The sequence below is a fragment of the Salarias fasciatus genome, chromosome 4, assembly GCF_902148845.1.
Source record: "Salarias fasciatus chromosome 4, fSalaFa1.1, whole genome shotgun sequence".
NCBI lineage: Eukaryota > Metazoa > Chordata > Actinopteri > Blenniiformes > Blenniidae > Salarias > Salarias fasciatus.
The window spans coordinates 22610597-22636756 of NC_043748.1; the positions used below are offsets into that span (position 1 = coordinate 22610597).

General features: G+C 46.5%; 3 protein-coding genes across 7 annotated transcripts; 2 read left to right on the forward strand and 1 right to left on the reverse strand.

Annotated features, from left to right (window-relative positions):
• The first annotated feature begins 1130 nt into the window (after nucleotides 1-1130).
• On the forward strand, nucleotides 1131-17989 carry prr14 (proline rich 14). 3 transcript variants are annotated; one of them, XM_030089660.1, is made up of 11 exons: nucleotides 1131-1241; nucleotides 3486-3513; nucleotides 3697-3802; nucleotides 4802-4967; nucleotides 5059-5124; nucleotides 5917-5960; nucleotides 6139-8776; nucleotides 10192-10339; nucleotides 11029-11138; nucleotides 11375-11443; nucleotides 12729-13541. In XM_030089660.1, the coding sequence occupies exons 7-11, from the start codon at nucleotides 7371-7373 to the stop codon at nucleotides 13027-13029; spliced, it is 2034 nt and encodes a 677-aa protein (XP_029945520.1). In that variant the 5' UTR covers nucleotides 1131-1241; nucleotides 3486-3513; nucleotides 3697-3802; nucleotides 4802-4967; nucleotides 5059-5124; nucleotides 5917-5960; nucleotides 6139-7370; the 3' UTR covers nucleotides 13030-13541. The 3 variants fall into 3 exon arrangements, with proteins under 3 accessions (XP_029945520.1, XP_029945521.1, XP_029945519.1); XM_030089661.1 differs by lacking the exon at nucleotides 12729-13541 and adding an exon at nucleotides 17468-17989 and having other exon boundaries at nucleotides 1153-1241; nucleotides 3627-3802; XM_030089659.1 differs by having other exon boundaries at nucleotides 1153-1241; nucleotides 3627-3802.
• LOC115387102 (transmembrane protein 265) lies at nucleotides 13952-17325 on the reverse strand. The gene is made up of 3 exons (XM_030089667.1): nucleotides 17065-17325; nucleotides 15127-15413; nucleotides 13952-14567 (listed from the first exon to the last, which is right to left on the reverse strand). Exons 2-3 carry the CDS (start codon nucleotides 15409-15411, stop codon nucleotides 14409-14411), a joined length of 444 nt encoding a protein of 147 aa, XP_029945527.1. The 5' UTR covers nucleotides 15412-15413; nucleotides 17065-17325; the 3' UTR covers nucleotides 13952-14408.
• A 16-nt stretch (nucleotides 17990-18005) lies between the features above and the next one.
• Nucleotides 18006-25770, forward strand: rusf1 (RUS family member 1). Of its 3 annotated transcripts, XM_030089663.1 has the most exons (17): nucleotides 18006-18211; nucleotides 18357-18455; nucleotides 18623-19313; nucleotides 21312-21479; nucleotides 21560-21637; nucleotides 21713-21827; nucleotides 22778-22823; nucleotides 22910-22942; nucleotides 23019-23124; nucleotides 23311-23412; nucleotides 24099-24169; nucleotides 24257-24441; nucleotides 24584-24641; nucleotides 24971-25035; nucleotides 25120-25227; nucleotides 25311-25376; nucleotides 25622-25770. In XM_030089663.1, the coding sequence occupies exons 4-17, from the start codon at nucleotides 21330-21332 to the stop codon at nucleotides 25705-25707; spliced, it is 1269 nt and encodes a 422-aa protein (XP_029945523.1). In that variant the 5' UTR covers nucleotides 18006-18211; nucleotides 18357-18455; nucleotides 18623-19313; nucleotides 21312-21329; the 3' UTR covers nucleotides 25708-25770. The 3 variants fall into 3 exon arrangements, with proteins under 3 accessions (XP_029945523.1, XP_029945525.1, XP_029945522.1); XM_030089662.1 differs by lacking the exons at nucleotides 18006-18211; nucleotides 18357-18455; nucleotides 18623-19313 and having other exon boundaries at nucleotides 20223-21479; XM_030089665.1 differs by lacking the exons at nucleotides 18006-18211; nucleotides 18357-18455; nucleotides 18623-19313; ... (2 more) ...; nucleotides 25311-25376; nucleotides 25622-25770 and adding an exon at nucleotides 24741-24962 and having other exon boundaries at nucleotides 20221-21479.
• The last annotated feature ends 390 nt before the right edge of the window (nucleotides 25771-26160 follow it).

Genomic DNA, 26160 nt, shown 5'->3' on the forward strand with positions numbered 1-26160 from the left:
CTCAGTAAGCAGAGACTCGGGAACCAATGGAAACACACTTAAAGATCATTTTTGCACAACTTTGTACCCCAAAAACCACTTTGAGCATACACTGTAGATATTGTCATTTTGGAATACGTGTATATTTCATTCTTGCTTTAATTTCAGTATTTAACATATTTTTTTTCCGTCAAGAGTGGAAAAACACACTGAAGTCAAATTTCTCGATTGTTGCACAAACTTAAACAATAAAAGCTGACTTTGATTCTGATGTCGACCTTTATTCTTCTCTCGAGTAGCTGTGCCTGAAAATATTTATTCCCAACTCCACTCTGATGCGATTTTGACTTCTCAGTTTGTTCAGCACAGTAAATTGAAGTCCAAGGGTTTATTATTTTATCAGATCATACTAAAAGATGAGTTGATAAAAATGTCTGTTGTGGTTGAAGAAAGGCCTCAGGGTGGTGTTGTGGTTTCCATGTTTGCTTCAGAGAGACAATGTCAAGCGCTTTCTGTGTAAATTCTTTGCAAATTGATCTTGTGTGTAGTTTGTTCTCCATCAGTCCAGAGATATACATTTGAGCGTCGATAATGTGTGTGAGTGTGTCTGTGGTGCACTGAGCTGCCAGTCCCCATGACCTATATCTGCTGACAGTGGTATAAACAATGTGGAGTGAGAAAATCACTGTGATGCACAGATTAAGTGATGATTTTTATCATTTGATATCAGTACTGGTGAAAGCTGTTCAAGAGCGATGATGGGTGTCTCTCAAAACTTCAATAAAATTTGTGTTAAAAAATGATATATATCCTGATATAAAACTATGGATATTTGCAAGTCGAAACCTGACTGGGATTGTGTTGCAGCCTTGATGAAAAAAACACATTTTTTAAGCAATATTGGTGGACTTTTATTTATTCATACATTTATTGTTTCTTCTTCTTCTTCTTTTTCTTGTTCTTCTTCTTCTTTTTTTTTTTATTCTGGGACATAAAAAAGACAGGTTTTGTGAGCCATTTTTTCCCTGCGTTCCTATTGGCTGATCCTGGTTCGCTGCCCTGAGCCTCGCTTTGTGATTGGTCAGGTTTTCGCAGGGAACCCGAAGCCGCGCTGTGATTGGTCGAACCGCGTGTCTGGCTGCTGGATTTGTAAAGACGGAGCCGTCTGCGAGTCGCTGCTGGGAGGGCGCCGTCCGTCCGGCATGTCTTGGTCTTGTTTATACCGAGGTCGGAATCCTCTGTCCCGGTCCTGAACACCTGAGGTGAGTCCCCAACCCCCGTCTCAGCCCCGGTAGCCGCGCGCGGGAGCGTTCCCCTCTGAGGGCGTGTTCGTGCGGGCTGCGAAAGAAACGGAAACGCTGGAGATGTGACAGTTCGCGGCGGCGTCTAATTCCCGGCTCGGACACCGTAACGCATCGGTGTGAGGAGGAAAACCGGCGCAGGCTAAACCACGCCGTGCTCACCGAGTTGTCCAGAAAGAGAAACTAGAAAGGGCTCAACCCATCACTTTCTCGCGTTATTCACTTTCCACAAACCTTAACTAGAGAAAATTTGTTCATTGAAAGTTGATTTGTGAGACTGTCTTCCAGAAAATAGACGGAGGTCAATTTGGATGCACCCGCTTCTTCAGTTTGGCTGCAAGCGAGGTTGAAATAATCACAGAAAACCTGAAACAAATCATTCCTATTATTGCTTTTATGTTCCTTTTTCTGTCTTATATTAGATGTGCAATAGGCAACTTCAATCTGCAAGCTTAACGTCAATTAAGTAGATTTGTCTCATCCACAATAAGATCTAATTCAAACCGTGAGTGTATGTCTCCAATCTGATTGTCTTTTAGTGGATTTTAAAAGAAAATCTGGAGTTATTTCCATTTTAAACCTGAGGATTTAGAATATATAAAATATCTCCATAATCTCTCATTACTCTGATGTTTCTAAGACCAAAAATCAAATGACACAGGACGAAAAAAAGCGTTTAAAAGTCTTTTATTCGCTTCATATTCCAAAATGTGCTGTTCCAGCAAATCCCACTTGAGTCAAGAATGGCTCCTCCTTTTCCCTCATGCTGCCTGGACTGCTGTTTACATTTTTACAGGCTTTATCTTGGTCTTCTCTGTCTGTATACAGGTAAATAAAGCTTATTGAGAGGTTTATTTGAGAGGGCCGTTTTAACTGGGAGCAGCTACAAAGTGATCGCACACACTCAAATAGTAGAATGGCAAGGAAATAAAACACAGCCCAAAACAGAGAAATGGTAATCCCAACACCGAGGACATGAGTCAGAAGCCTGTCTGTGGAGGAGTGTCTAAAAAACCTCCTGTGACTCACAGGAACAAACCACTGAAGGCAGGTTCGCTGTGAAAAGCTCCCTCGCCTCCTGGGTTTTAACCGATTTTTGGCTCATTCAACAGTCTCTCACTCTTTAATACACTCATGTTTCTGCTTTGGAGGCTCTCAGTCAGGGATGGGCAACTTTAATCATTTTATCATCACTGCCAGAGGAACGAGTAATGACCAGGCACTTCTCGACTAATCAGAAGAGTGACGACAGAATTTATTCTGAAAAATGAGTATCGAGTATTTGTATATAACATGTTTTTAAATGTGTTTGAATTATTCACAACCTGTGGCAACAATGCTTTTTGTTTTTTAATTAAATGGACAGAAAGTTGAAGGGCGTGGCCCGAGCCCCATGGCTGCTTTATGTAACCTTTGTGTTTTGCAGAAAAGCAGAAAAAGTCGCATATATGCAGACAAAATCTCAGCTGGGAGATGTTGTCGTTTCACTTTTCTTGTGTTTATGTAGAATATAATATACTTTTTTAATCCCAGAGGAACATTCTTTAACATTTTAGCTGTTGTGATCGGTGTGAGCTTCTCTTTTGATGTTGAATTGTAAGATTTCTATGTCAAACTCTCAGGTGCATAATATATATATGTATGTATGTATGTATGTATGTATGTATGTATGTATATATGTATGTATATATTCTGATTCAAGTAGTTCTGATTCATCACACATAAACAGATTTTCTTTTTTTAATTGTTTTTGTTCTGTTTGGTTTGAGCTTGTGAGTTGTGAAACTGAAAAATTCAGCATTCGCAGACTATCAGTAACGGGACGTTGTTGCTCAGCTGAAAATAGTCGATGCCAAACAAAGAACGTTTGACTTGAAAAAAGACAAATGTCCTCTCAAGGTTGTGTCAAAACCATTCAAGCAGAAGTTAATGCCTTAAGATTTTTAAAGTCTCATCGGTGTCGAGGAGATTGAAACCATCTGTCTGTCTTCTGTCCTGCTTCATCGAGCTTTATGCCGACGGCAGCTGCCTTTCAGTGAAGGCTTGCTGGGCTGACAGATCTGAGTGCAAAGTGGAATTCCTCGAAAAAAAATACACATATATATCGGTTTTGTTGTTTTATTTAATGAATTTTTAAGGCCTGTCCTGATCTGTTCATGCTTCGGTGACTTTGGAAATGACTACTGTCACTGATCCTCCTTTCAGAGTCCGCCCCGTCCCGGAGTTCAGTAAAGTGAGTGAAGCCTCTCTTCTCCGACCCACTTTGAAGTGTTGTGGTATTTATATGACACCCCGCATGTGTTTCTGTTCCGTTGTTGTTGTTGTTGTTGTTGTTGTTGTTTACAGAGAAGGTGAAAAAGGGAGAGCCAGAGCAGGGGGATGTTGACTTACCCCTCTGACTCGCTCCCTCACTTAGCTTGTCCGATGGATGAAGATGCTCTTCCCCCAAACCCTTTCAGTAGTGCACCTCCCCACAGTGACCCTCCACCACCTCTCCTCTCCCTTTCCTCCACCACCCCCAGGTATCGTCTTCCCCTTTGGCACCTTTTTGCTTTCATTTGCTGTCGGTGGACTTTTCCTAATTTTTGGTTCGTAGAACTTTTTTTTTTTGCTCTCGCTGAGCGCTCTGAATTTAGAGACGACACAGGGAGGCTTCATTTGTAGGCCTCAGTTCAACAACATGGTAATTCAGAATTCTTTAAATTCCCATAGTTTTATTCCTTCCTACATTTTGTTGGTGATCTAGCAGCGTGCACTTTTCAGACATCTTACATGTTTTTTACCCCTTCATTCCTCAGTGAGCTTTAAGGATGAATAATACAAGTAACCTTACCTGACAGGCATCAGGTGGATCTAATCCACCACGCCGGCTCCGTCCAATCACATGAAATCTCTTACTTTATATTGCAGAAATACTTTATTACAGACGCATCGGTGACATTCGATCTGTGCAATGTAATCCAGTTTTTATGTGCTGCAGTGAAAGAAAACACCAGATTCTTATGAAGATCACAAATGATACGAGCGTGTAAGATCTTGATGAAAAGCCCACAGAGTTTTACAGGCCCTTTAAGAGTCCTCCAGTGAAAACACAAACATTTGAAGCAGGCAGATAATGAGCCCTCTTTGGAATAAACCTAGCATGTGGCCTGATAGGTGCTGTCTGTAGATCTGCTCTCATTAAGTGATTCTTTCATCCCTGGTCTCCTTGATTCGTTAAAAATGACTGTTTAGTTTATTTGCACATGACTTTGTGAAGCCAGGCTGCAGGGCTGGAGAACGTGTTTTTATAAAAGCTTGAATAAATCACAGCAAGTTTAACTGATTTTGGAATGACTTGTAGAGGATTTGCCAGAATTAACATGTTTGTTCCTGTTTTATGCGTCAGTCTGTCGGAGTTTAGAAATCATTTCTGGCGCTCCTTTTGTTCCCTGATCTCACGTCGTCTTCTTCATTTGTTTGCGAAAAGCTGCATGTTGGATTTACTTATTTTTTTCTTCCCCTCCCTGAAACATTCACAGCTGTGTGAATGATGGGATATCTGGCCATCGACGGGGAGGCCGAGTTCAGCAGAATAAAAGCCACACACCTGAAAAACGCGGTGACATAAACAGCCCCGCCGCCGCCCAGAAGCCGCCCAGGCAGACTCCGTCCCCAACAGAGAAACAGAAACAGACCGCAAAAATGGTGGGACTTTGATTTAAAAGCATCTTATTTCAGTGCTTGTCATTGAAGAGAAACGGCGCTCATCCGCTGCTCGTTCATCTGTGTTCAATAGGTGCAGATATCACAACCAAAGCAGCCGCGGGTGGACGGCGTGCACGCTCACCACGAGCAAAACCAGGTCAGTGTTTCACTCGTTTCCAGTGTGTTTCATCTGCGAAGCGTCCCGAGATGCTTCCCGGCCACGTGCCGTCGGCCTCACGTGCCGAGCCGCTAAGCCGGCGGTGTGTGATCTGCGAGCAGAAGCTGCTGCAGTAAGGCTGTGTGTGGAAACATGGGAGACCCGGACAGCGTGCCGCGCACGAGGGGTTAATCGAGTGAATTAATCCTCCTTCACGGTCTGCTGCGCCTCACGCAGACGAGCAATCGAGTGACTTAACGCGACCTACAAATGATGCTGGAGGCCTCCGGCGTCACGGCGCGCCGTCGGCGTCTCCTCTTTCTCCCCACGGAGACGCGCCGGCGCTCGAGTTTCAGTCGAGTTTAGGCGGCCGGTGTTCGCTTTCCTTTAATGAACGTGGATGAAAATACATACTGAAGAAATGACAATACCCATGACTGCATCCTCAAACAGTGTGTTCCTTTACTTGTTACACAAAAGTTAATTTTTACACTTTAACTGAGAAGAAACAAAATAAGTTATCTGGGATTTATGCATGCATGCTGCCAACGTGAATTAAAAGTATAAAATATGTAATTTGATCATTTTGATTTACCAAAAAAAGTTGTATTGTAGCTAAGTGGTCATCTGACCTTCATGCTAAGGTTTTGAGATGTTTTTGTCGTAAATAAAAAAAAAAAAAAAAAAATTGCTGATTGATCTCTTTTGAATGCAGCAGTTCGAGCGTTTTGCTTGTATTTGAATTTCCCTTTGATTTTAAAGCTCAGTCACTGTTGATTTGTCTGTTTGCAGGATGGATTTGACCTTGACTTTACAGCACAGCAGGGAAACGACAAGTGAGTGTTTGGATGCAGAATCATGCAGCTTGTGAGAAAACGATGACTCGATGTGAAAAATGCTTCCTTTTATATTACAGCTTGTGATTAATTAGCATGAACGTGACCTGTCCTTCATACTTGGTGTTTATTTGTTGTTCTGAAAGTCTTGTTTCTTCTGTGTCCTTTTAAAATTCAGGCAAACGAACCAGAAGAGCCCACAGACGAACACGGGCCCTTCTCCTGACCAAACCGATCTGGAAGGCGCCAGATCCAACTTTGACGCCTGCGGACGTTTTGACGCGGGACAAAATGTTGAAAACGCGCCCTTGCCAGCGGGATGGCTGATCGGCCCGCTGTTTCAGTCCTTCAAATCGAAGATGGCCAGCTTCACTGAGATTGTTATGAGTCCGGTGAAACTCCTCAAAGGCTCCTCTGTGCCGTCCGATGAGGACCATGAGCAAGGCGCCACGTTTTCTACAGAGAGGGAACGTGGGGACGGCAGTCCGCAGGATGTGGCCGATCAGCCGATCGGATATGCGTACTCTAAAAAAATACACTTTGGTGGGGAGTTGGAGAAATGCAGCTCGAAGCAGGATGACTGTGCAGTAAATCAGAAGGAAGAATCCTCGCCTGATTTAGTGCCTTCGACACACAGGCCCTCCTCCTGCAGGGTGCCAGACACTTCTGGGTTTGTTGATCCGTCCCCGGCAGACCCCTCTGCCAGACCAAGTGCCTCCCATCAACCCAGCCTGCACACATCCGGAGCCGCGGAGGACCGCAGCACCAGACAGACTGCCCAGGTGAAACCTCTGCACAGAAGACGGGCCAGAAACGGGTCCGAAGTGAAGAGCGTCGACGTCAGGAAGTGTGTGTCGGTCAGCAGGAAGGGACGGTCAAACGCGGAGGCCAGTGAAGAGCAGCTGTCTCAGTCTGCTGGAGCAGGCAGCGCTGAGTTCAGCGACGCCACTGAAACGTCTTCACTTCCAGTCCCTTACTCCCGGCCCAACCCAGACTGCCTTCAAACTCACGGTGCTGAAGGCGTCGCAGGCGCTGAAGGTCACCCGCCGGCGCAGCAAAGCCTCCATAACGATCACAGTCACGGTGCTAACAGGAAGACCCTGAAAAACTGCTGCACGGCCTCTGCTGTCTGCGTTGGACCCTGAAACCCTGACAGGGACCAGAAGGACAAAGAGGCCGCTCACACTGAACAACCACTCGGAGAACTCGATCAAGAAGAAAAGACTGCAGACGGAGGACACGGGGAACCAAGAGGCGGTGAACAAGCCTTCGGTCAGGGTTCTGAGATCGCCAAGAAAAGGGACTGCGTTGACGAGCACAATCACAGATCAGCAAGAGACTCTACAGTCCTCGAGATATAAGCCGGCTGGATCCACCAGCAGAAACGGGAACGACAAAGGTGAACAAGTGATGCTGGCTGCAGTGAGTGAGGCGGTGTCAGACATGCAGACTGAAGGTTCCCCGGACGCCGTGTCGGTTTGCTCTGTGGATCTAAGCAGCGGTTCCTCAGACACCTGCAGCAAACCGACATCCGGTGGTTCCAGCAAAAGACTGAAAACCAGAGCGTTGTCGGCAAAACCCGACGGCAAGACGTCCAGCATGGATCTGGAAGCTGCCGCGTCGACCAGCTCCCCAGCAGAGGCCGAGGAGACGCAGTTACCGGAAGTTCTCGTCCGTCCTGATATAAAGCAGCTAAAAAGCAAAAGCCAGTGCAAGAACCTCACCTACAGGCCGCCCAAACGGAAATTGCCAAACCAAGCGATTTCATTGGCCAAATCAGGCAGCAGCGAGCCGTCTACCTCACCACGACCGTCCCTGGTGTTACACAGAGTCACACCCACTGAGCTGGTCAAACACTCCACGTCTGAGCAGACCCAGCTGTCCAAGAGGCCGAGGAGAGGTCCCCGAGGCCCCGCCCACTCCGCCGTTACCAACGGGACCCGCGAGGCGGCGAATCACACCAAAGAAAACCAGTCAGACGAAGGTGAAAGGTCACCGGACTCAGAGTGTTCTGCGGCTGAACCGCTGCCAGACTGCTTTGTCCAGTTGAATGAGAGCGATGAGCACATGATGGATGTGAAATGTGAAGGTACCACCGCAGCGGCAGATGGTCCCGGCGGCGGTGTTCGGCGGCCGCCTTGCTCAAGGAACGTGAAAGTGAAGCCGAGGAGAGCCGAAAGCCAAAGGAGGAGGTGCAGGCTGCTGCACAGCCGGACCCGGGGTGACGACGGCGCCAAGTCCGTCACCATGGAGGACGCAGGTCTGACCGGGTCCGCCTCCCGTCCGGCCAGCGGCTTCACGGGGCGCCTCCGCCGCAGCTACTCCTGTCCAGAGATCCCGTCCCTGCGCTCCCACGACGCGCCCTGGTCGTCCCCGCAGCACGCCGCCCACCACGGCAGGGCCCACGCGGCGCACCCGCACCACCACTCCCACTCCAGGCACCAGCGCCGCACCCGCCGCCACACGGTGTGCAGCGTGGAGGTGGAGCGGGAGATCGCCCCGCTGTGCCTCCGGAAGGAGGTGTACCCGTCCCGGAGGTCGGCCTCGTACGACCACCTCCCGCCCACGCTGGCGCTCTCCCCCAGCTCGTCGCTCTCGGCTCTCGCCTCCTGCTTCCTCTCGAGTCCGCTGGCGTTTCTGTCCAAGAAAACCGACGGCAGACCGGCCGGCGGCGGCCCCGGCGCGTCCGGCCACGCTCCCTCCGCCTTGTCCTCGGCGGCGGCGGCGTCCCCGCTGAGCTCCGCCTGGCACCACCCTCATCCGGCGTTCATCCCCAGAGCCGAGTCCCCCGGAGCCCCGATGGACTCGAGCAGCAGGTAAACAGCCAGCGATGCTCTCCTCTTCCCCCCACAGTATATTGATTATCAGTTTTTGTAACGTTTCCAACACAACGCAAACACACCAACATCCACACTCGACAGGAATGAAGAGAAACAAACTGATCAGATACAGACTGATGAAATCCGGATATACAGAACCACAAAGACCAGTGACATGGTCCCTTGTTACAACGGCCATGAAAGGTTTCCAGAGTTCGTTCAAGTCCTTCATTTACCCCTGGAGGTATCCGTCAGTCGTTCTAGTCTGATGCGACTCGGTTGTCCCTTCCATCCATTTTTCCAGCGGAGGAGCCTCCGTAGTTTCCCATCAGAGCGTAACGACTCGTCTGGCCTGCAGGAGTCTGAAGTCCAGCGTTCCTGTTTGATTTGTTGTTTTGGAAACTGCTTTGGGTTTTTTCCAAATATGTATAATTTAGCACCGAGGGGAACTTTGACGTTAAACATTCTAACACGTCTTCCCATAATTAGTTTTAGTTTGTTTACATAGCTGTAAACATTGAAACAGAGGTGCCTTTTTCATTCAAACATTTAGAGCAGGTATCAGGGATTTTGGCCAACATGATGGAGCATGATGGGAGTTATGGACTGTCTCATTAACTATTTATGCTGCAGCAGTGTAAGTCTTGTGTTGTTTGTTTCTGTGCCTTTAACAAGCTTCATTCCAGCCTCCCTTGTCTGTTTCTTCCTGCATGTCCTTCTTCTAGCCGAGTTTACAGTTTTTCAGTTCTGTGTGCAATCAGTAAATTATAATATCTGAAAATGTAGCCTTTCCCTCCAGGTCTGATCAGGGTGTTGGATGAATTATTTCTGTTTCTTGATGACATGTAACTTTTTAACTAATGCAAATATTTTGATAAATAAATAAATAATGTGTTTTTGGAAGTTGCTATCTCTGATATCGGGACTCAAAGCTAATTACAGAGATCCCTTATTTTCTGCACTAGTTTGTTATTCAGTCATCTAAATCCCCCCAACTTGTTACCTGGCGTGCCTGGGATGCAGCTGTTGATAACATTGCACTGTTGGGTCACACCAGATGCTGCTTGGTCTGCAGGATGAGCGTTCAGTCAGGGGCTTGATTGGTTTTAATATCAGTTATTAAAGCTAGTCTTTATGAGTCTGGAAGGGTTCCTTTCATAAAAGATTCTTTGTGCGTATCAAGAAGAGGTTTTACAAGTTGTGTCTAAAATGTTTTAGAGTTCTATTGGTAATCCATTTGCGTTCATCAAACACCGATTCCTCATCAACATATTGAATTTCAAAAGTGGGGAGTGTATTTAGTTAGCACTAATTAAAGTAGAGAGAAGTTTGCCACAGTTTGCTCACTGAGCTGCCATCTGGGCCGTGGTCACATGACTCCCTCATCTCAACTCCTGGGTTCTTTCTTCCAGCGGGACGTCACTGGAGTGTGAGCTGGAGGGGAGGCGGCAGAGTGAGGAGGAGGACGACGACGACGGCGAGGACACCAGCTCCTCCAGCCAGGAGTTTGAAGACGTGGCCCTCCGAGAGGAGAAGGCTCTCTCCGACTCTGAAATCAAGGTGCTGTCTCCTCCTCTGTCTGCTGAATGAGCCGTTTGGAGTCGGTGCTTTTATTTCGGCTTGTTTTTTGTGTCTTTATTTTGTTTGTTTCTCACACACACACACACACACACTGCAAAGATGCAGCCTGAGGAGAAGGCCCTGTCTCTCTCTCTCCATGTACAGGCCAAACAAAGGTGAAGCATTTCCTTTGTTTCAGTCCAAATAAAGAGATATTTTTAGTCGGTTTAAAATGAGCAGTGGGTTCGAACTTGGGACGTTCTGGCCGTGAACTTCTCTGGCGACTTATTAAATTGTCATTAAATAGTTGAAAAAGTCAAAACACTCCAATCTGACAGAGTTGAAGCTCTATCCCAGAAGTGCTTGTCTGAAGAGCTGTTTGCTCCCTGGAATCACATCCTTCGGCGATTATTGTGGATCTGAAATGAACGAAGCTCTTTGCAGTTGTTTTGGCGCCTCGGTGGGTCCGGTTGGATTCTGACGCCGTTTCCTCAGCTGTGAATGAGGCTCGGTGGTGGCTCTGCTGTGGAGGACTGGATGCTGCTTTGAAAGTTTGCAGCTGCTGCCTCTTCAGGCGGCGTGCCGTCGTAACAACATTGAGCCGTTGCCGGATGGATTTCGTCTTCATTGTACTTTTCTGCCTGTAGTTACTCGTGTGTGTGTGTGTGTTTGTGTGTGTGATCTCTCAGGTGGTGCGGAAGCTGGAGGAACCTGGAAAAGTTTCTTCTATCAGGATTCGGAAGACTTTACCCAAACCCCAGAACAACCTGACTCCGATGGGCCTCCCTAAACCCGTCAGGTGCGGCGCTCGGACCTCTCTCCACCTGTTCAGTCTTCCAGTCGTGGCTCGTGTGTTTAACTGCATTTGAATCATGAAGTCTTTTCTGTCTCGCTTCATTTCTCCGGGGCAGATTCTGACCCGGTCTTTCTGAACCCTGGTCGATGTGTTTCCATGCGTGCTGCGTGTCGTCTGGCCACGACCCGCTGGTCGATATTCAGACTGATGACACGAGGCTCATGTTTTTCCCTCCACAGGCTGAAGAAGAAGCAGTTCAGTCTGGAGGAAATTTACACCAATAAGAATTTCAGCAAACCTCCTGAAAGGTGAGGCCGTGGCCTGGCCACACACACACACACACACGCACACGCACACGCACACACGCACACACGCACACACGCAGACTTTAACACACACACGCAGACTTTAACACACACACGCAGACTTTAACACACATAACTGCACTCCGACGGGCTGAATTGCCCCATTGCCACCTTTTCCCTTTAGACTTTGGCTGGAGACTGTCTTTATGACCACGTGAAGCTTTTCTGAACCGTTTCAACGTTCAGCCTCACTCCAGACAGAGGAATCCGGAATCCGTCGGGCCAAAACAGCCTCTGAGAAAAATACCTTTTTCTTTTCCCTGTTCAGTCGGACCGCGTGAAGGATAAATGTCTGAACTGATGAGGCTCCTGCTGTCGACAGGCTTTTCCCTCCTGTTCAGAATCAAACCACCGCTTCCAAAACATCTCATGCATGAGTTTACCTGACAATGTTCTCGATATTCCAGTGGTTTAGACAGATTTCCCTACATGCTCTGTTCACAGTGCGCTGACAGGGTTAGTGATCTGGTTGCTTAGCAACAGCCGTGAGCAGATCGCTGCGGAGTTCAGTACCTGTAGAGGAAGTGAGACCGGAGCATCAGTTGGAAGGAATGTGGCTGCGTGGAGACGCCCATGAATCAGCGTGGCAGTGAGCTGCATCTCCGAACCGGGCGCTCATAATCACCGACACGCACGTTAACGTGGGGCAGCAGGTCGGGAGTATCGCTGGAGTCGTGTCTCCATGACGACGGGCGCAGGATTCAGACGACCATTTCCAGCTGATCTTCATCATCATAAAACAAAATGATGGTGAATATAGATCTTGAGTCTGTCACTTTTTTTGATCAAAAGAGCCTTTTTTTTTATGATTTTCTGTGAAATAAAATTTGTGCAGAGCCACAAAACACTCATGTTCTATAAAATTAATCTACATACTAAAAAATGCTTTTCTGTCATGTTTCATGGCTGCAGTTCAGATTTATATTCGTCCTTTTTTTTTTTTTGCTTTTGCAGCCAATTTGACCAGTTTTTCCTTTTTGTTTTGATTTTCCCCATTTAATTTATACGAGTTTCAGGTATATTGGCAGGTTTAGCCCTGTTCCGCTGTCCCACTCATCAGAGCCCCGCCGCTCTGTGCTTCTCTGTCAGACTAACATGTTGGTGTTTACCGTTAAAGTCCACTTTCAGGCGTTCTGATGCAGCAGTGAGGTTTTTAACACGTCACGACAGGAAACCGCGCTCAGCGCTGCGTCATCCAGCTGTAAACGCTCTTCTGTCTCTAATCCAGCCGTCTGGAGACCATCTTCGAGGTTCCCCTCAACCGCAAGAACGGCTCCGAGTCCTGGTTCGGCCAGAGGCGGCTCAAGAGGTTCCTGACCTTCCTGGAGGGCGGCGAGCCCAGGAAGCCCAAGAAGCCCCTCGCCGGCGGCGGCAAGGCCGGCGGCTCCTCCTCCTCCGCCTCCCGGCCGCGGCGGGGCGGCTTTGCCAAAGAAGAGGCGCCGCTGGGCGCGCAGGACGTGGACTCGCTGCTGTGCTCCAAGCTGGAGCAGCTCAACCTGTGGCTGATCCACGACCAGCGGGACAGCTGACACTTCCAAGTTCCAGTTCTCCCTCCGTCCGCTCGCCCCCTCGGCTTCACGCCACGCCGCCGTCAGATCGGGCCTCCGCTCGCTTCTGCTGATCAGCTGGAAGCGTTGCCTTCCTGTTGCACTGTCCGTTCAGAAGCTCTCTGCTCGTCCTTCACCCAGGCAGCTATTTTCTTTCTCTTTCAGTCATAAATGCTGAAGTTTTGAAACTTTTAAAAAGTGTGCCAGCAAGAGATTTTGCGCTCAAGTTTCCCCTGCGCTCGGGCGCCCGGCGGCCAGCTGTTTGTGGGGAGTTTAAATTGGCACTACAGGGTTTGAAAGGTCCGCCGCCGGCTGCTTCTGCCCGAGCTTCTCTGGATTGTTTCTGTTTGTATCGACTTCACGTCAAACTACCTATGGAGAATGAAATAATATTCCTTCTTCACGCAAAGTGGTCATAAGGTTGCCTTAACTGTAAACTTTGTTCATATAGATGTTTTGGGGGTTTTTTTGTAGAAATTTTTAATCATGTTTATTGTTTTCTACCGAGGCCTGTCAAGATGCTTCAATCAACTCAAGAGCACAAACACTTTTGGTCATTTTTATTACAAAACTGCTTCCGTTCGATATAAAAGTGTGGATCCGCGCGATGTGTTCAAGCGAAACACGGTAACAATGCAATAAAGCAGCGATGGTGCGTTGACTGCCGTCCGTAAATCCAGCCGAGACCCGATCCTCACGTCAGACGCTCTTCACAGATCTGCAGCCGACACTCAGGACCGGGTCCTCACTGGACAGTGACACTCATTATCTTCTGTGCGTGTGTGTGTGTGTGTGTGTGTGTGCGTGTGCGTGTGCGTGTGTGTCACGTAGTGTTACGTTCTAAAGTAGAGGCAATGCTGGATTTTGTATGTTCATTCAGGATCTGTCCCGATATCATTAAATAAATATTACAGTATACAAAATGTGTTTAGTACCTTTTTCAGGAGTCGGTGTTTAAATAATTAACATGCAACAAAAAGGAAGAGTAAAAGTCCACAGGCGTTTGGAGACTCGTCTTTCAGTCCCGGTTTGGCCGCTTTCACAGTTCTTGGGGTTTTCTCAGCGTTGGGCTCCAAAGAAAGCAGGAAAAATTCACTTCCATCCCTGTTTTGGTTCGGCGCTCCAGTTCCTCGTCACGTCCAAGCTTTGCTCCGCCGTCTCTCTTCTTGTGGAGGAACTCTTCTTCACAAGTTTTTAAGTGAATGAACGTCTTCGTACTTTCTGATGTCCAGAGTCCGTCGTCCAGACGTTCCATTACTTTGGTCAGTAAGCTCATGGGAACTCTTAAACTTGTTTTATCAGTCACCAGACGGGGTTTCTCGTTTAACCTCGGCTGTCTCTTTCGTTTCCGAGGAGGGAGTTCAGTTTATGAAAGTGAGGACATACGAGATGAGGACCGTCAGCGCAGGGATCAACGCCAGTATGAAGATAAACGTCCCGATGGAGATGATGCTGAGTTTTTTTGCTCGCCGTGAAAGCGTCAGCGCCGCCTCCGGGTCCTTGGCCGCCATCGTCTCGGCCTGTGAAGACAACGGCGTTTTAGAGTTACGGCTGAATCGGCACCGCAAGAGCAAAATATTATTTGAGCATGTGAGTAAAGTTCATCAGAGGGAGAACAGAGACAGACGAGCCTCTAGGCAGTCGACCCCAAACATTCTGGACTGGGAGGAAGAGAAAACCTCCACATGTCAGAGGACATGTTAACGACGCACAAACACCGGATCAGACGCCATCCTCCGATTTTCAAACAGCTGCAGCCGTGCGGAGAATTTATATATCAACGAAGCAATAACTAACGCTATATATGGATTCATTCAGTGACCAAAATTGAACTTGACCTTGAATCCAATCGAGCTCACATCTGGTCCACAACAAGCAGTGGACTCCGACTCTCTAGTGCCGCGGGAAACTTAGGGCCTGTTTGCATGTTAAGGATTTCGAGTGAAAATGCCAAACTTCAGTGGCATTTTGGGCGTCTGTTTACATGACAACGGTGCTAAAAACGCAGCTTTCAGAAGACGGCTCCCGTTCTTCCCCATCGTCCTGTCCGCCTTAGAAGAAACTCGGATGATGAAGTACCTTGACCGAGTCGATGAGCGCTCTGTACCCGATGCAGGAGCACCCGCAGACGATGCTGCAGACCGCCAGCCTCCTGTAGTGCCGGTCGTTACAGCAGAACGCTGAATCCTGTCGGCCGCCGCCGCCGCCGTCCTGCTCGTTCCCCAGCCCAGGAACCATGTTCAGAGGGACCTCCTCCACGTCCGCCGCCGCTCGGACCTGAGGCGAGGCCAGGCGGTTCAGGGGGATCAGCTCGGGCTCGTCCACGGCGTCCATGGGGACCACGGCGTCCACGGCGTTGGACATCCCTGCAGGAGGAGAGATGCGGGAGATCAGGAGGGGTGCAGCTGGAGCTCACTGCTTCTTATCAGCTGTTCGCTGCGGCTCAGACTTCAGTGTGACGGTCTGTTCTTCAAGATGAAAGCAGTTTATAGTTTTCTTAGGTAAACCAGTTTTATGGAAACTTCTGCTCTTGCCTTACAGTTGCACACGAGACGGAAAAAGTCTGAGCTTTGTTTTCTGATCACATCTGTTCAACCTTCAAACCTCTGATGTGTCGTTTTCAGACATTTTACTCATCGAATATTTGAATATGACCTATTTTGTGATCAAGTCTCTTCATACATGTTTTAATTACAGATAAGAATACAATAATCAGTGTAAACACACCACTACCCTCTGAATTCATAGAGCAAAAAATCCATTTCTAGTTAACAACATAATCATGCTGTAATAGAAGCAACCAGTGAGTAATGTACGGTAATAACCTTTGAATGGAAAGCCTTCTTTGTCATGGTGCAGTATGTCATGAAAATATCTATATTTTTCAAAAATTAGCTGCAATAAAGTCGATTTTAATCAAACCTTCAAGTGTAAAACAGTGAAATGTCATAAAATCTGCAACTCATCTCCTGACGTAAGCCAGGTGTGTTAAACATGAGGCCTGTGAGCCAAAAACGGCCCCTCATTGGATCTGATTGGGCCCATTTGTGTTCATCTTTATGAAAATACAAATGGAAACTTTTGAAATTTGAGTTTGTGAAAAAGCATCTAAAATTACCAGCACTGATTAATACACTTATCTTTTTTTAATAGCTGTCTTATCTTCTTTTAAAATAAAGATTTGTTTTGATCGAAAGTCACAAAAATCACCTCATTTGCTTTGCCTGAAAACGGATTCCAGAAATCCTCCTGCTCACTGCATCTCTCACCTGTAGGTGATGTGGTTTGAATCTTTTTAGTCTGACCTGAATGTGACAGGAGCAGGAAGTGCCCATATATGGTCACTGGTTTCCTGCTGAAGGCTTCAGGTGAGCACACACACACACACACCTACCTGTCCAGGTTCAAATCAGGTGTCAACACTTTCCCAGAGCGAACATCAGGATTGGGAATCGACTTTAAAAACATCCCGAATATTCAGCATGATACCAGTTTGCGGCAGTTTTAAGGCCTGACCTGTTTCCAGTCCCGCTCCAGGAATGTGAAAATAATGTCAGCTACAAGTCTAAACAGGCTCTCCGCGACAGCCACATACTTGATTCCCATGAGCGCCGCGCTGCCGTCTCTCTGCAGGGTTTTTCCACCTCAAACAGAAAGTGTTTCAGCTTGACTACTGAAAAGCTGAAAAACTTGAACCAGTCCGCTGTTTTTCAAGACTTCCTGCTCGACCAGCTGACACAGAGACACGAAAACATGAAGTGTAACACATTTAATCTCCGATCTGATCAGAGATCAGCTCGCTCCGGTGCTGCTGAGCGCCGGCCGGCTCCGTCTGTGTCGAGCGCTTATTGTTGCACAAGCCTGTGAATCATTTGTAGTGAGCAGAAAACAGTACAGCTCAGGCGTGAGCCGAGGCTCCTGCACTCAGCTCAACATGTAAACGTGGATTGTTGTTTTCCTCGGAGGGAAGATGTTGTCATCTGAAGAGCTGAAAGCTGCCCGCCTGCCTTCACTCACCTGCGAGGAACAGTTAGTGACAGTCTGTCAGATGCTCAGCAGGTGGATTCTCCTCTCCAGCTGTTTTCTGTTTTGTTTTTTTACTCCTTGAAGTCCAGAGGTTTGGGCTGAGACGTCCACATGCAGCCGCTCGGTCCCGTCCTGACAGAAAGCAGCTCCCGATCCAGGCCGACCGGCTGGTGAATGACGGGAGAGCTGTGGAGTGAAACTCCCTGTGAAACCTTCCACGCCCATCCACTGTTCACTCGCCTTCCCTCCCACACACACACACACACACACACACACACACACACACACACACACACACACTTGTCACACTCCCCTCAGCCTCTGGCTGCTGTCCTCTCGGGTGTTCGTCGGGGTGGTGTGTATTGCGCCGTGTTTTTAAGGCTTTCCCACACAGCATTCCAGCTCGGCGGGGAAAAGGTGTGTCTGCGCTCGTCCCGCCTTGGGGGCCAAACGGGCCCGGGCTCCAGGTGACCTCGGCGTGACGACAGCCACCAATAAGGACTCAGCAGGTCTCATCCTGGTGGTTCCCCGTCATCCATTCATCCATTCATCCATTCATCACGCCAAGACCCAGGAGCGGAAATAACCTGTCACTGCTGGATAACTGAAACGTATATAATGGCTGAAGAGAAAAAAAAGGGCTAAAAATGTAATAAAATATATTTAAACTGATAACACTGTGACAGTTATTACCTGTAGTCTCGGTTTCTGTACATAAAGCATTTTTTCCTTGATGCTTCGCCGTGGGGGAAGGATGGAGGTGGGATGGCTCGGCTGCAGCGATGCGGCCGTCGAATTGTTCCAAGAAGGAACTGAGCCCAAAGGAGAAGCTCTGGATTTACCGGTTAATCTACGTTCCTACCCTCATCTGTGGTCATGAGCTTTGGGTCGTGACCGAAAGGACAAGATCCTGAAATGAACTTCCTCCGCAGGGTGAGGAGCTGGGAGTAGAGCCGCTACTGCTCCACATGGAGAGGAGCCAGCCGAGGAGGCTCAGGCCTCTGTTTAGGATGGAAGCCTCTCTGAGGAGGCGCTCCGGGCCTGTCCCACCAGGAGGAGACCCGGGAAGACCGAGGACACGCTGGAGGGACTGTCTCTCAGCTGGCCTGGGAATGTCCCGGGATCCTCGGTCCTTCAGGTTTCAGATCTCTCAGCTTTGCTTATATCTTCATCCATACATCAGACAAATAGTTTTAGAAGAAGAAAGGATGCTTCACTGAAGGGGGAATTACTTCCCTGTATTTCGCTCTCGTCTTCTCCTCTCTGTACCGGAACCTCTGCAGTCCAGATTTCCACATTTGGGAATAGTTATTCAGCAGAGCTGCGCGCTGGCCGAGCCTCGCCCTGGAAAAACCTCCTTTATGACCAGGGGATCTCCTCAGGTGAGTTTCACTGTAAGGATCGGTGCTTTCGGTTTCTACCATTGTACAGAAGAATGAGTTCAGATGAAGGGTTGTTAGACTGTTAGAGTGTGTAAGTGGGATTTTCTGACTTCCTGAAGTTTGTCCATCAATTCATCGATCTGTTTTTACTGCTTTGTCCACTTCAGGGCCGTAAGGCCATGGAGCCGATCCAGAGTACACCTGCAGCCCACCACAGTACAAACATGAAGAAAGACAACCACACACACGCTCACACTCACGCCCCATAGCCTCAGACGCTTGTTCTCAGGCTGTTGGAGGAAGGCCGCCCTCCAGGCGACAGTGCTAGCCACCGCTGCGCTGCACATCAGGGAAGTTTCACATGAAAAAATGTTATCGAGATCTGGATTTGATAAAAACAAACACTCCTCTTCAGCCAGTTTGATGCTTTTTATTGATAAAGATCACATTGTCTGGAATTAGAACAGGTGCACCTAGAATAAATTCACTGATAAATAAAAATCAACAGTTTTCCCTCCACTTTTCTTTCAGGAAATGAAATTAATTCTAGGAATTAAAAGTTCAGTTTTTGAGTTTTTCTGTGGCTGCCTCAGTTGGAAATCTTTCCTCTCTTTCTTGTATGACTTTAAATCCTCTGCTCTGCGGTGTCCCCTCCCATCGTTTCTGCTCTCTGCCCTACAGATAAGACGTCATTCCTCGTCCTGACTCATGAGTGATGACGGCCCGACCACATTCTTTCACAGGATGACGCCACCGAGCTGCGTCCGCCTCTTCTCTCAGGGTGAAAATCATGACTTCAGCTGGAACGCCATGTAACGGGGAGGCTGCAGGCCTGGAGTTCATTACTCAGACCTGCAGGTGCGTTCACCCCGTTGCTTCAGTGTTCCTCTTTTCACAAACACTACACCGTCTCTGTGTAGTACAAATAGATCTGACAAAGTGCAGCTCTCTTTGTAATAATTCTGTTGAAATGTGAGCGTCTGATGAAAGCCTTTGTTTTCCTCCTGTGTTGTTTTACTCTTCTCATGGATACGGAAGCAGGTGAGCGACGCCGGTCGACTGTAAGAATCTGTGTCAACAGAACAACAACAGGAAGAACCTGGTGAAGAACTCAGCCAGCTGTCGTCTTTTATACCACAGCTCTAACAGGCCGGGTCCATGTTTTCTGTCAAACATGATCAGATCTAAGAGAGAGCTGCAGTACAGCCGGCCCTTCTGAATACTTCTCATAGGAAACTTTAAACCCATTGCATCACGAGCAATGCGGCGTGCGCACACACTCGTACACATGCATTTTTGAGGTGAGTCACACGGCGTGCAATGTTTCTTTTTATAGCTGTAAGCATGAGGAGTAAGAACAGAAAGCGAAGGTGACGCAGAGTTCACTGAACATCCCTGCCAAAGTACTGCTGCTCAAGGAAGCTGCACAGAAATATGTACAACATATACATCAGCAGCGCAGCTTCCTTTCCTTCTCTGTCAGGTGTGTTTGGAAGGTCTCTTATTAAAAGATGTCTCCGACTGAACATTCCTTACAAAGCAATTCCCAAAGCAAACGGGTGTAAAAACAAACCATATCCATCAGTGTATGCCATAAATAACACACTGGTTCTGACTGAGCTCTTTTCAAATCCTTACTTAAAACTAATTTATTTAAATTGGATTTACTTCAATTCAACATGTTTTTCTTGACTTGTATTTTGATGTATTTGTAGATTTTTATGTATTTTTGTCCGTTTCTGTGTTTTTTTTTTACATGTAATTTGGATTTCATGGTATTTTACATGGATGTACAGCACATCTGGTAACTACTTGTTACTGTAAAATATCATTCAAATACATTTTGATTGACTGATTAAGTCCATTTTGAGCCAAACTGTATGTGACAATCCAATCCAATCCAATCCAATCCAACTTTATTTCAAAAGCATTTTAAAAACAACAGAGCTGACCAAAGTGCTGAACACGACAATAAAATGACAGTAAAAACGAACAATAAAATAGTAAAATAACAGACAAGTAAAAAGTCAAACAACTCTTCCTTTATTAAAAGGCCAGGGAGAAAAGGTGAGTAAGAGCGGACTTAAAAACAGGAAGTGAGTCTATCTGTCTAAGATACAAGGGTAGATCATTCCATAGATTTGGACCCACACTGGCAAAAGCACGGTCTCCTCCAGTTCGAAGATCTGTATCTAGAGTGGCCAGCAAGGACTGGCCTGCTGGCCTAAGATTGTGCCCTGGGACATAGGACTGCAGCAACTCTGAGAGATACCTGGGAGCGAGACCATGAAGACATTTAAAAACAAGTTAAATAATTTAAACATCAATACAATACGAAACAGGGAGCCAATGCAAGACTTTCATATTTGTTCATACAGTTCATATTTGTCATGTACTGCTGTGATATTTGGCTTTTATGGTGGGGTCTTTATTTGGATGATTTTTAATAGGCTGAAATAGATTTAAAAAACAATCTTTTTAACATCGTGTTTTGTCATTGACTTCTCAGTCTTTTTTTTTTTTTTTGCTGAATTTTGAGTCTGTTGTATTTCTTCGATTATTATTAGGGGACGAGCTCTCCTTGAGGGCAAGGTCTCTCTCATTATTATTATTATTATTATTATTATATTTCGCAATAACTGACAGTTTCTCATTGAGGGCTACCTGTTGAAGCCCCGCCTTAATTTTTCCCATCCACCAATGAGCGGTCGAGAAACGTCGAAGCGGAAACACAAACCCGGAAGTGTTTCAGAAGTAAACAAAGCGGGAGAGGAAGCCACGTCGGCTGGGAGTAGAAGTGCAGGAAGCGGTTGTGTCTGTGAAGATATTCGGGTTTATGTCGGGTTTGTGTTGCAGCTGGGTTTAGGAGCTGACATGGAGGAGCCCGGAGGTGTGGTTGTCGCCTCGGAGCGATACGGCAGCGCGGAGTCCTGGAAGTACTGGGCTCAAGATGGAGCGATGGAGAGGAGGAGAGAAGGGGGAGAGGGTCGGTCCACTGGGAACTCTGTGGTTTCAGTTTTCAAAGTAAGATTAATCATCATTTCTAAGGACCTACATTCACCATCCTGTCACTCTAACCTGATTTTTAAATGTGTGTATTTCAGAGTGTTTTTCTGCCTCAAGGGTATCCAGAGAGCGTCAGTGATGATTACCTGCAGTACCAGTTTTGGGACACTGTGCAGGTGAAGCAGATGAACCCTTGCTGCTTCTGAGCTCACCTGTTAGATCGGAGTCTGACTGTTGTCTGCACCCTCCAGGCTTTCTCCAGCTCCCTGTCAGGGACTCTGGCCACCCAGGCTTCTCTCAAAGGAGTTGGAGTTGGAAACCAAGAGGCGACTGTCGCTGCAGCCACAGTGACCTGGTTATTAAGAGGTGCAACATTAAGCCAACAACTACATGGATCATGCATGGCTTGTGCAATGTGCACACACGTGGCAGAAAGACAACTTAAAACAATCTCTGAAATAAAATGTAATATGATCATTATCTGGTTCATATTGAGCATCGCCACCTGTTGTCTGAGGGCTGAGATTAGTTTTCTCCACAGTCTTCCTGATAAAGTGAAAAGCTGGAACTACTGGAGAGAAGATATCTCTGTTAGGAGAGTCTGATGGGCCCTCCAGAGGAGCTGGAGGATGTTGCAGAGGATGAATGAGCGTCTCTCCATCAGGAATTGAACTAAATGGGAAAGAAGATGGATGGACTGTTATCCTCAATCTCATGTTATCTTCCCATTAATTTATCTTTCTGTATCCATGGCTCTCAAAGTGTGGGGAAACCTCAGGAGGGGGGCAGAAGTCTGACAGTCAGCAGGATGTCTTCTCAATTTTTTGAAAATGAATGATAAAACTCAAACAAGTGGAGTTTAATCAAAACAAGTCATAGTGCAAAACGTTATGTAACAACAGGTGCAAAGGCCTAACAGCTGAAACATTACAACTGATGATTAGCAAGAGCTTTTTCGTGTTACCTGCGGGCTACTGAGAGCTGAGGGGAGCTGAGCTGAGACAAACCTGACCGAATATAACTCAACAATGCACAGTTTGTTAACAAAATAAAGTTATTGGTCATACAGAGGGCCACATTATTCTTCATTTATGATAGCTATAACACACACACAGCTATAACCTGTTCACAAACATTCATCCAGACTTCTTCTGCAACAAACCATCCTCCAAAAATCTGAGAAAAGCATGAGAGAACAGTGTCCATGCATGTCCATAGCTTACAGTCAGTGGTCCAGGCGGATTCTGATTTGGTCCGATATTCAACATCTTAAATTGCTCCGTTCATGACTTGTTTTCTGATGTTTCCTCGTGCAGATGGAACCGGGATGTTGGGAAGGATCCTCTTCGCCTGGCAGAAAGGGTAAACTCATATCTGTGCTTGAAAGTTTCTCCTGAAAGTTCAGTTTCTTTTCCTCCTCCTCTCTGAGATCTTTTCCTCTGTTCCAGGAGTAAGCTGGACTCTGAAGCCAAGAAGTGGAGGTACGTGCTGAGCGCGGAGGCCTCGGTCAGCAGCCTTCACAGCGTTCTGATGGGAATCCTTTTAATTCTCTGTCAGACTTTTTGCCGACGGCCTCAACGATCTCGCCATGTTCATGGAAATCCTGGCTCCGCACTTTCCTGCCTTCTTCACCCTGATTTTGTGCACGGCCGGGGTATTCAAGGTGAAAACCTGCAACTTGAGATTCATTTAAATCAATATTCCCGACAGTAAAAAAGAAAAGTTCTGGTTTAGAAGAGGGACGCACAGATCAGGAAATGAGTGTAAACACTGCTGGATGATTGTCACAGTCTGATGTGTGCTGTTTTCTTTTCTTTGTTTTTAATGTTTTGCTCTCTCCCTGCTTCAGTCCATCGTCGGCGTGGCGGGCGGCGCCACCCGGGCGGCTCTCACCGTTCATCAGGCTCGCAGGGACAACATGGCCGACATTTCTGCCAAAGACGGCAGTCAGGTGACTGAGATGTTTACACTCAAGGCCACAGCGTCAGGTTCAACTCCTGAACCGCTGACCCGGCAGCAAGGGACGCCTGCAGACATGTGGATGTGGGCAAGATGAGTATCAGAATGAAGGAAGAACAGGGATGTAAATGTTTGATGAAGTGATTCAACAGACCATCATAAAAAAAAAGAGAAATAGATGATTGAGTTATTAAATCAAATTTGACTTAAAAAAAAAATCAGAATGACTAAAATGAACTGTCAGAAAAGACATTTCAGGACTTCACAACAGTTTATATCCTTAAAACGATCTTAAATTAGATAAGACAAGGCAGCTTTATGTGTATCACACAGTTCAGGAACAAATGACACTGTCAGACGGGAGGCAGTGACAAAGATGGACGAAAGCAGGGAAAGATATGAATAAAATCACAATGTAATGTAAAATAATAAAGCAGTTGAACAAAAGAACATGGATATAAGAGGTGAATGGCATGTGTCTTATTGGATTTTTGACAAAGAGGAGAGATTCCAGTGGAAACGTAAAAAAGATATGCTGGAAAAAGACTAATTGTCTGAAAAGAGAATCCTTATAAATGAACTAATAACTTATTTTTAATTAAAAAAAAAAGAAAAAAGAAAAACATTCTCAGTAAAAAGATGTTCTGAGACATTTCTGAAACCTTTTCTTTTTTGCAGGAGACTTTGGTGAATCTGGCCGGACTCCTGGTCAGTTTGATCCTCATTCCTCTCGTCACTGATAATCCAGCGTGAGTTATTTATTTATTTATTTATTTTAATCCATATTACCCGAAGTGATTAAAACCTCCGTAACGCCGCCTCCTTTTCTCCCGCAGTCTGACTGTCGGCCTCTTCTTCCTCTTCACCATCCTCCACCTCTTCGCCAACTACAAGGCGGTGCGCTCGGTCGTCATGGAAACCTTCAACGAGGCGCGGCTGTCCATCGTCCTGCAGCAGCACCTGAGAGACGGCGGAGTCCTGAGCCCGGCGGAGGCCAATCGGAGGGAGCCAGTGTTGTTGGGTGGGTTCAGGGTTCAGGCCAAACCTGACCCTCAGGGTTAGGGTTTTGTTTTTTTTCTTTTTCTTCTTTTTCGGTTTCAGGTTTTTTTCTGATGTTTAGTATTGAGTCTGTTCACGTCTTCACATCTCTTCTGCTTTTACAGATTTTGGAAAATCGGTGCCAATCAAGCTGGGAGTGAGGCTACAGGAAGTTGTCCAGAGGTAAACCCTGATCCCTTATTGGAGCTAAAGGAAGGGGAAAGTTGTTTATTTTTTTTAATTGTAGTTTTGTTTTTGTTGTTGTTTTTTTTCGAGATCCAGTAGTATGAAATCGGACTGGACAGACCAGCAGATGATTGTGGCCACCTATACAATAAAAAGTCAATGCACTGGATGGAATTTACGTTTGGTTATTAGGAGTAAATTGTATGAATTACTTCCAGTGATTAAAAACCAAAAATAAATCTCAACAATACATTAAATCACTGGTTCTCAAAGATTTTGCCACCTGAAGACCAAAGTGGACTCAGCTGATTCTGTTTGTGTCGCAGCCCAGACGAGCTGAGTTTGGCATTAAAGGGAAACAGCAGGCCATTCCTCCTCGGAATCAGAAACGGTACGTCGCCGTACCGCCACAGAGCGGCTGCTGCTTTATGCGTGAGTGGTTTTTCCTTTTTAAACCTCGCTGCGTTCCCTTCAGGGTGTGTTTGTGTTTGTTTGGGACCGGAGGCATCCGTCCGTGATGAAATCAGAGCCGCCTGTCAGGCCCTGTGGCTCAGCAGCAGAGCTGGACGTCCCGAGCAGCAAAGTGAGCCCAAAACGTCTTTTTCATTAAAAAAAAAAAAAAACTTTTCACATGTCAAACTTCACTGATCATTCTCATTTGTAAAGGCCACTGGGAGCTGGTGCATGAGAGTCACAAGCTGATGGACACAACCTTCAGCGCATTTCTCAAAGGTGACCAAAGCTCCTGTTGTTTTGTCTCAGCGTTTCTTCATCCAACAGGGGAGTTGTGTGTTGATGTATCCAAGTAGTTCATGTTTTTTTTTTCACTTTTAACTGAATACCATGTTTCTTGGGTGATGATCAGCTTTATTTGCTGTTTATTCACTGATAACCTGCTTTGCTTCATGTTTCCTCGCTGACTGTCGACTGTATTTATAACAATGATCTGAGTTTTTTGGGTGTATTCTGATCTGCAGGTGCTGAAGCTGCAGGATGGGACGTTAACCGGACTCTGCTGGACTGGGACGAGTGGAGGGTGGAGTGGAAAACAAAAAGCAGCTGAGCTGTTTCTCAAAGTTCATTTCTCGTTCTTTTTGTGAAATAAACAATATTTTTTTTTAACTCAGTCTTGATTTTATTTTTTATTTTCCATCATATTGTGTTTAACAGCACGACATAACATGCAAATCATGTTTTACATTAACTGTGGGGCAGTGCTGAATGCCCCCCAAAGTATTACACCACCACAGAAGAAGAAAGACATCAACATCCGGTTTATAATCTGTCACATTAAAATTTAAAGTAAACTTAGGAGCAGAATGTAATGAAAATTGAGGGTGAACCTTATGAACGCTGTTTCAATTTGAAAAAGAAAAATGAACTGCAATTCAAAATAAGCTACGAAAACGAGGCACGAGGAACCTAATGATGAACACGTTCAGAAATATATTGAAAAATCACAAGTTTGACGAAAGTGAATTAGTATGTGTATTTAAGGTGACATTGTGAAAATAAA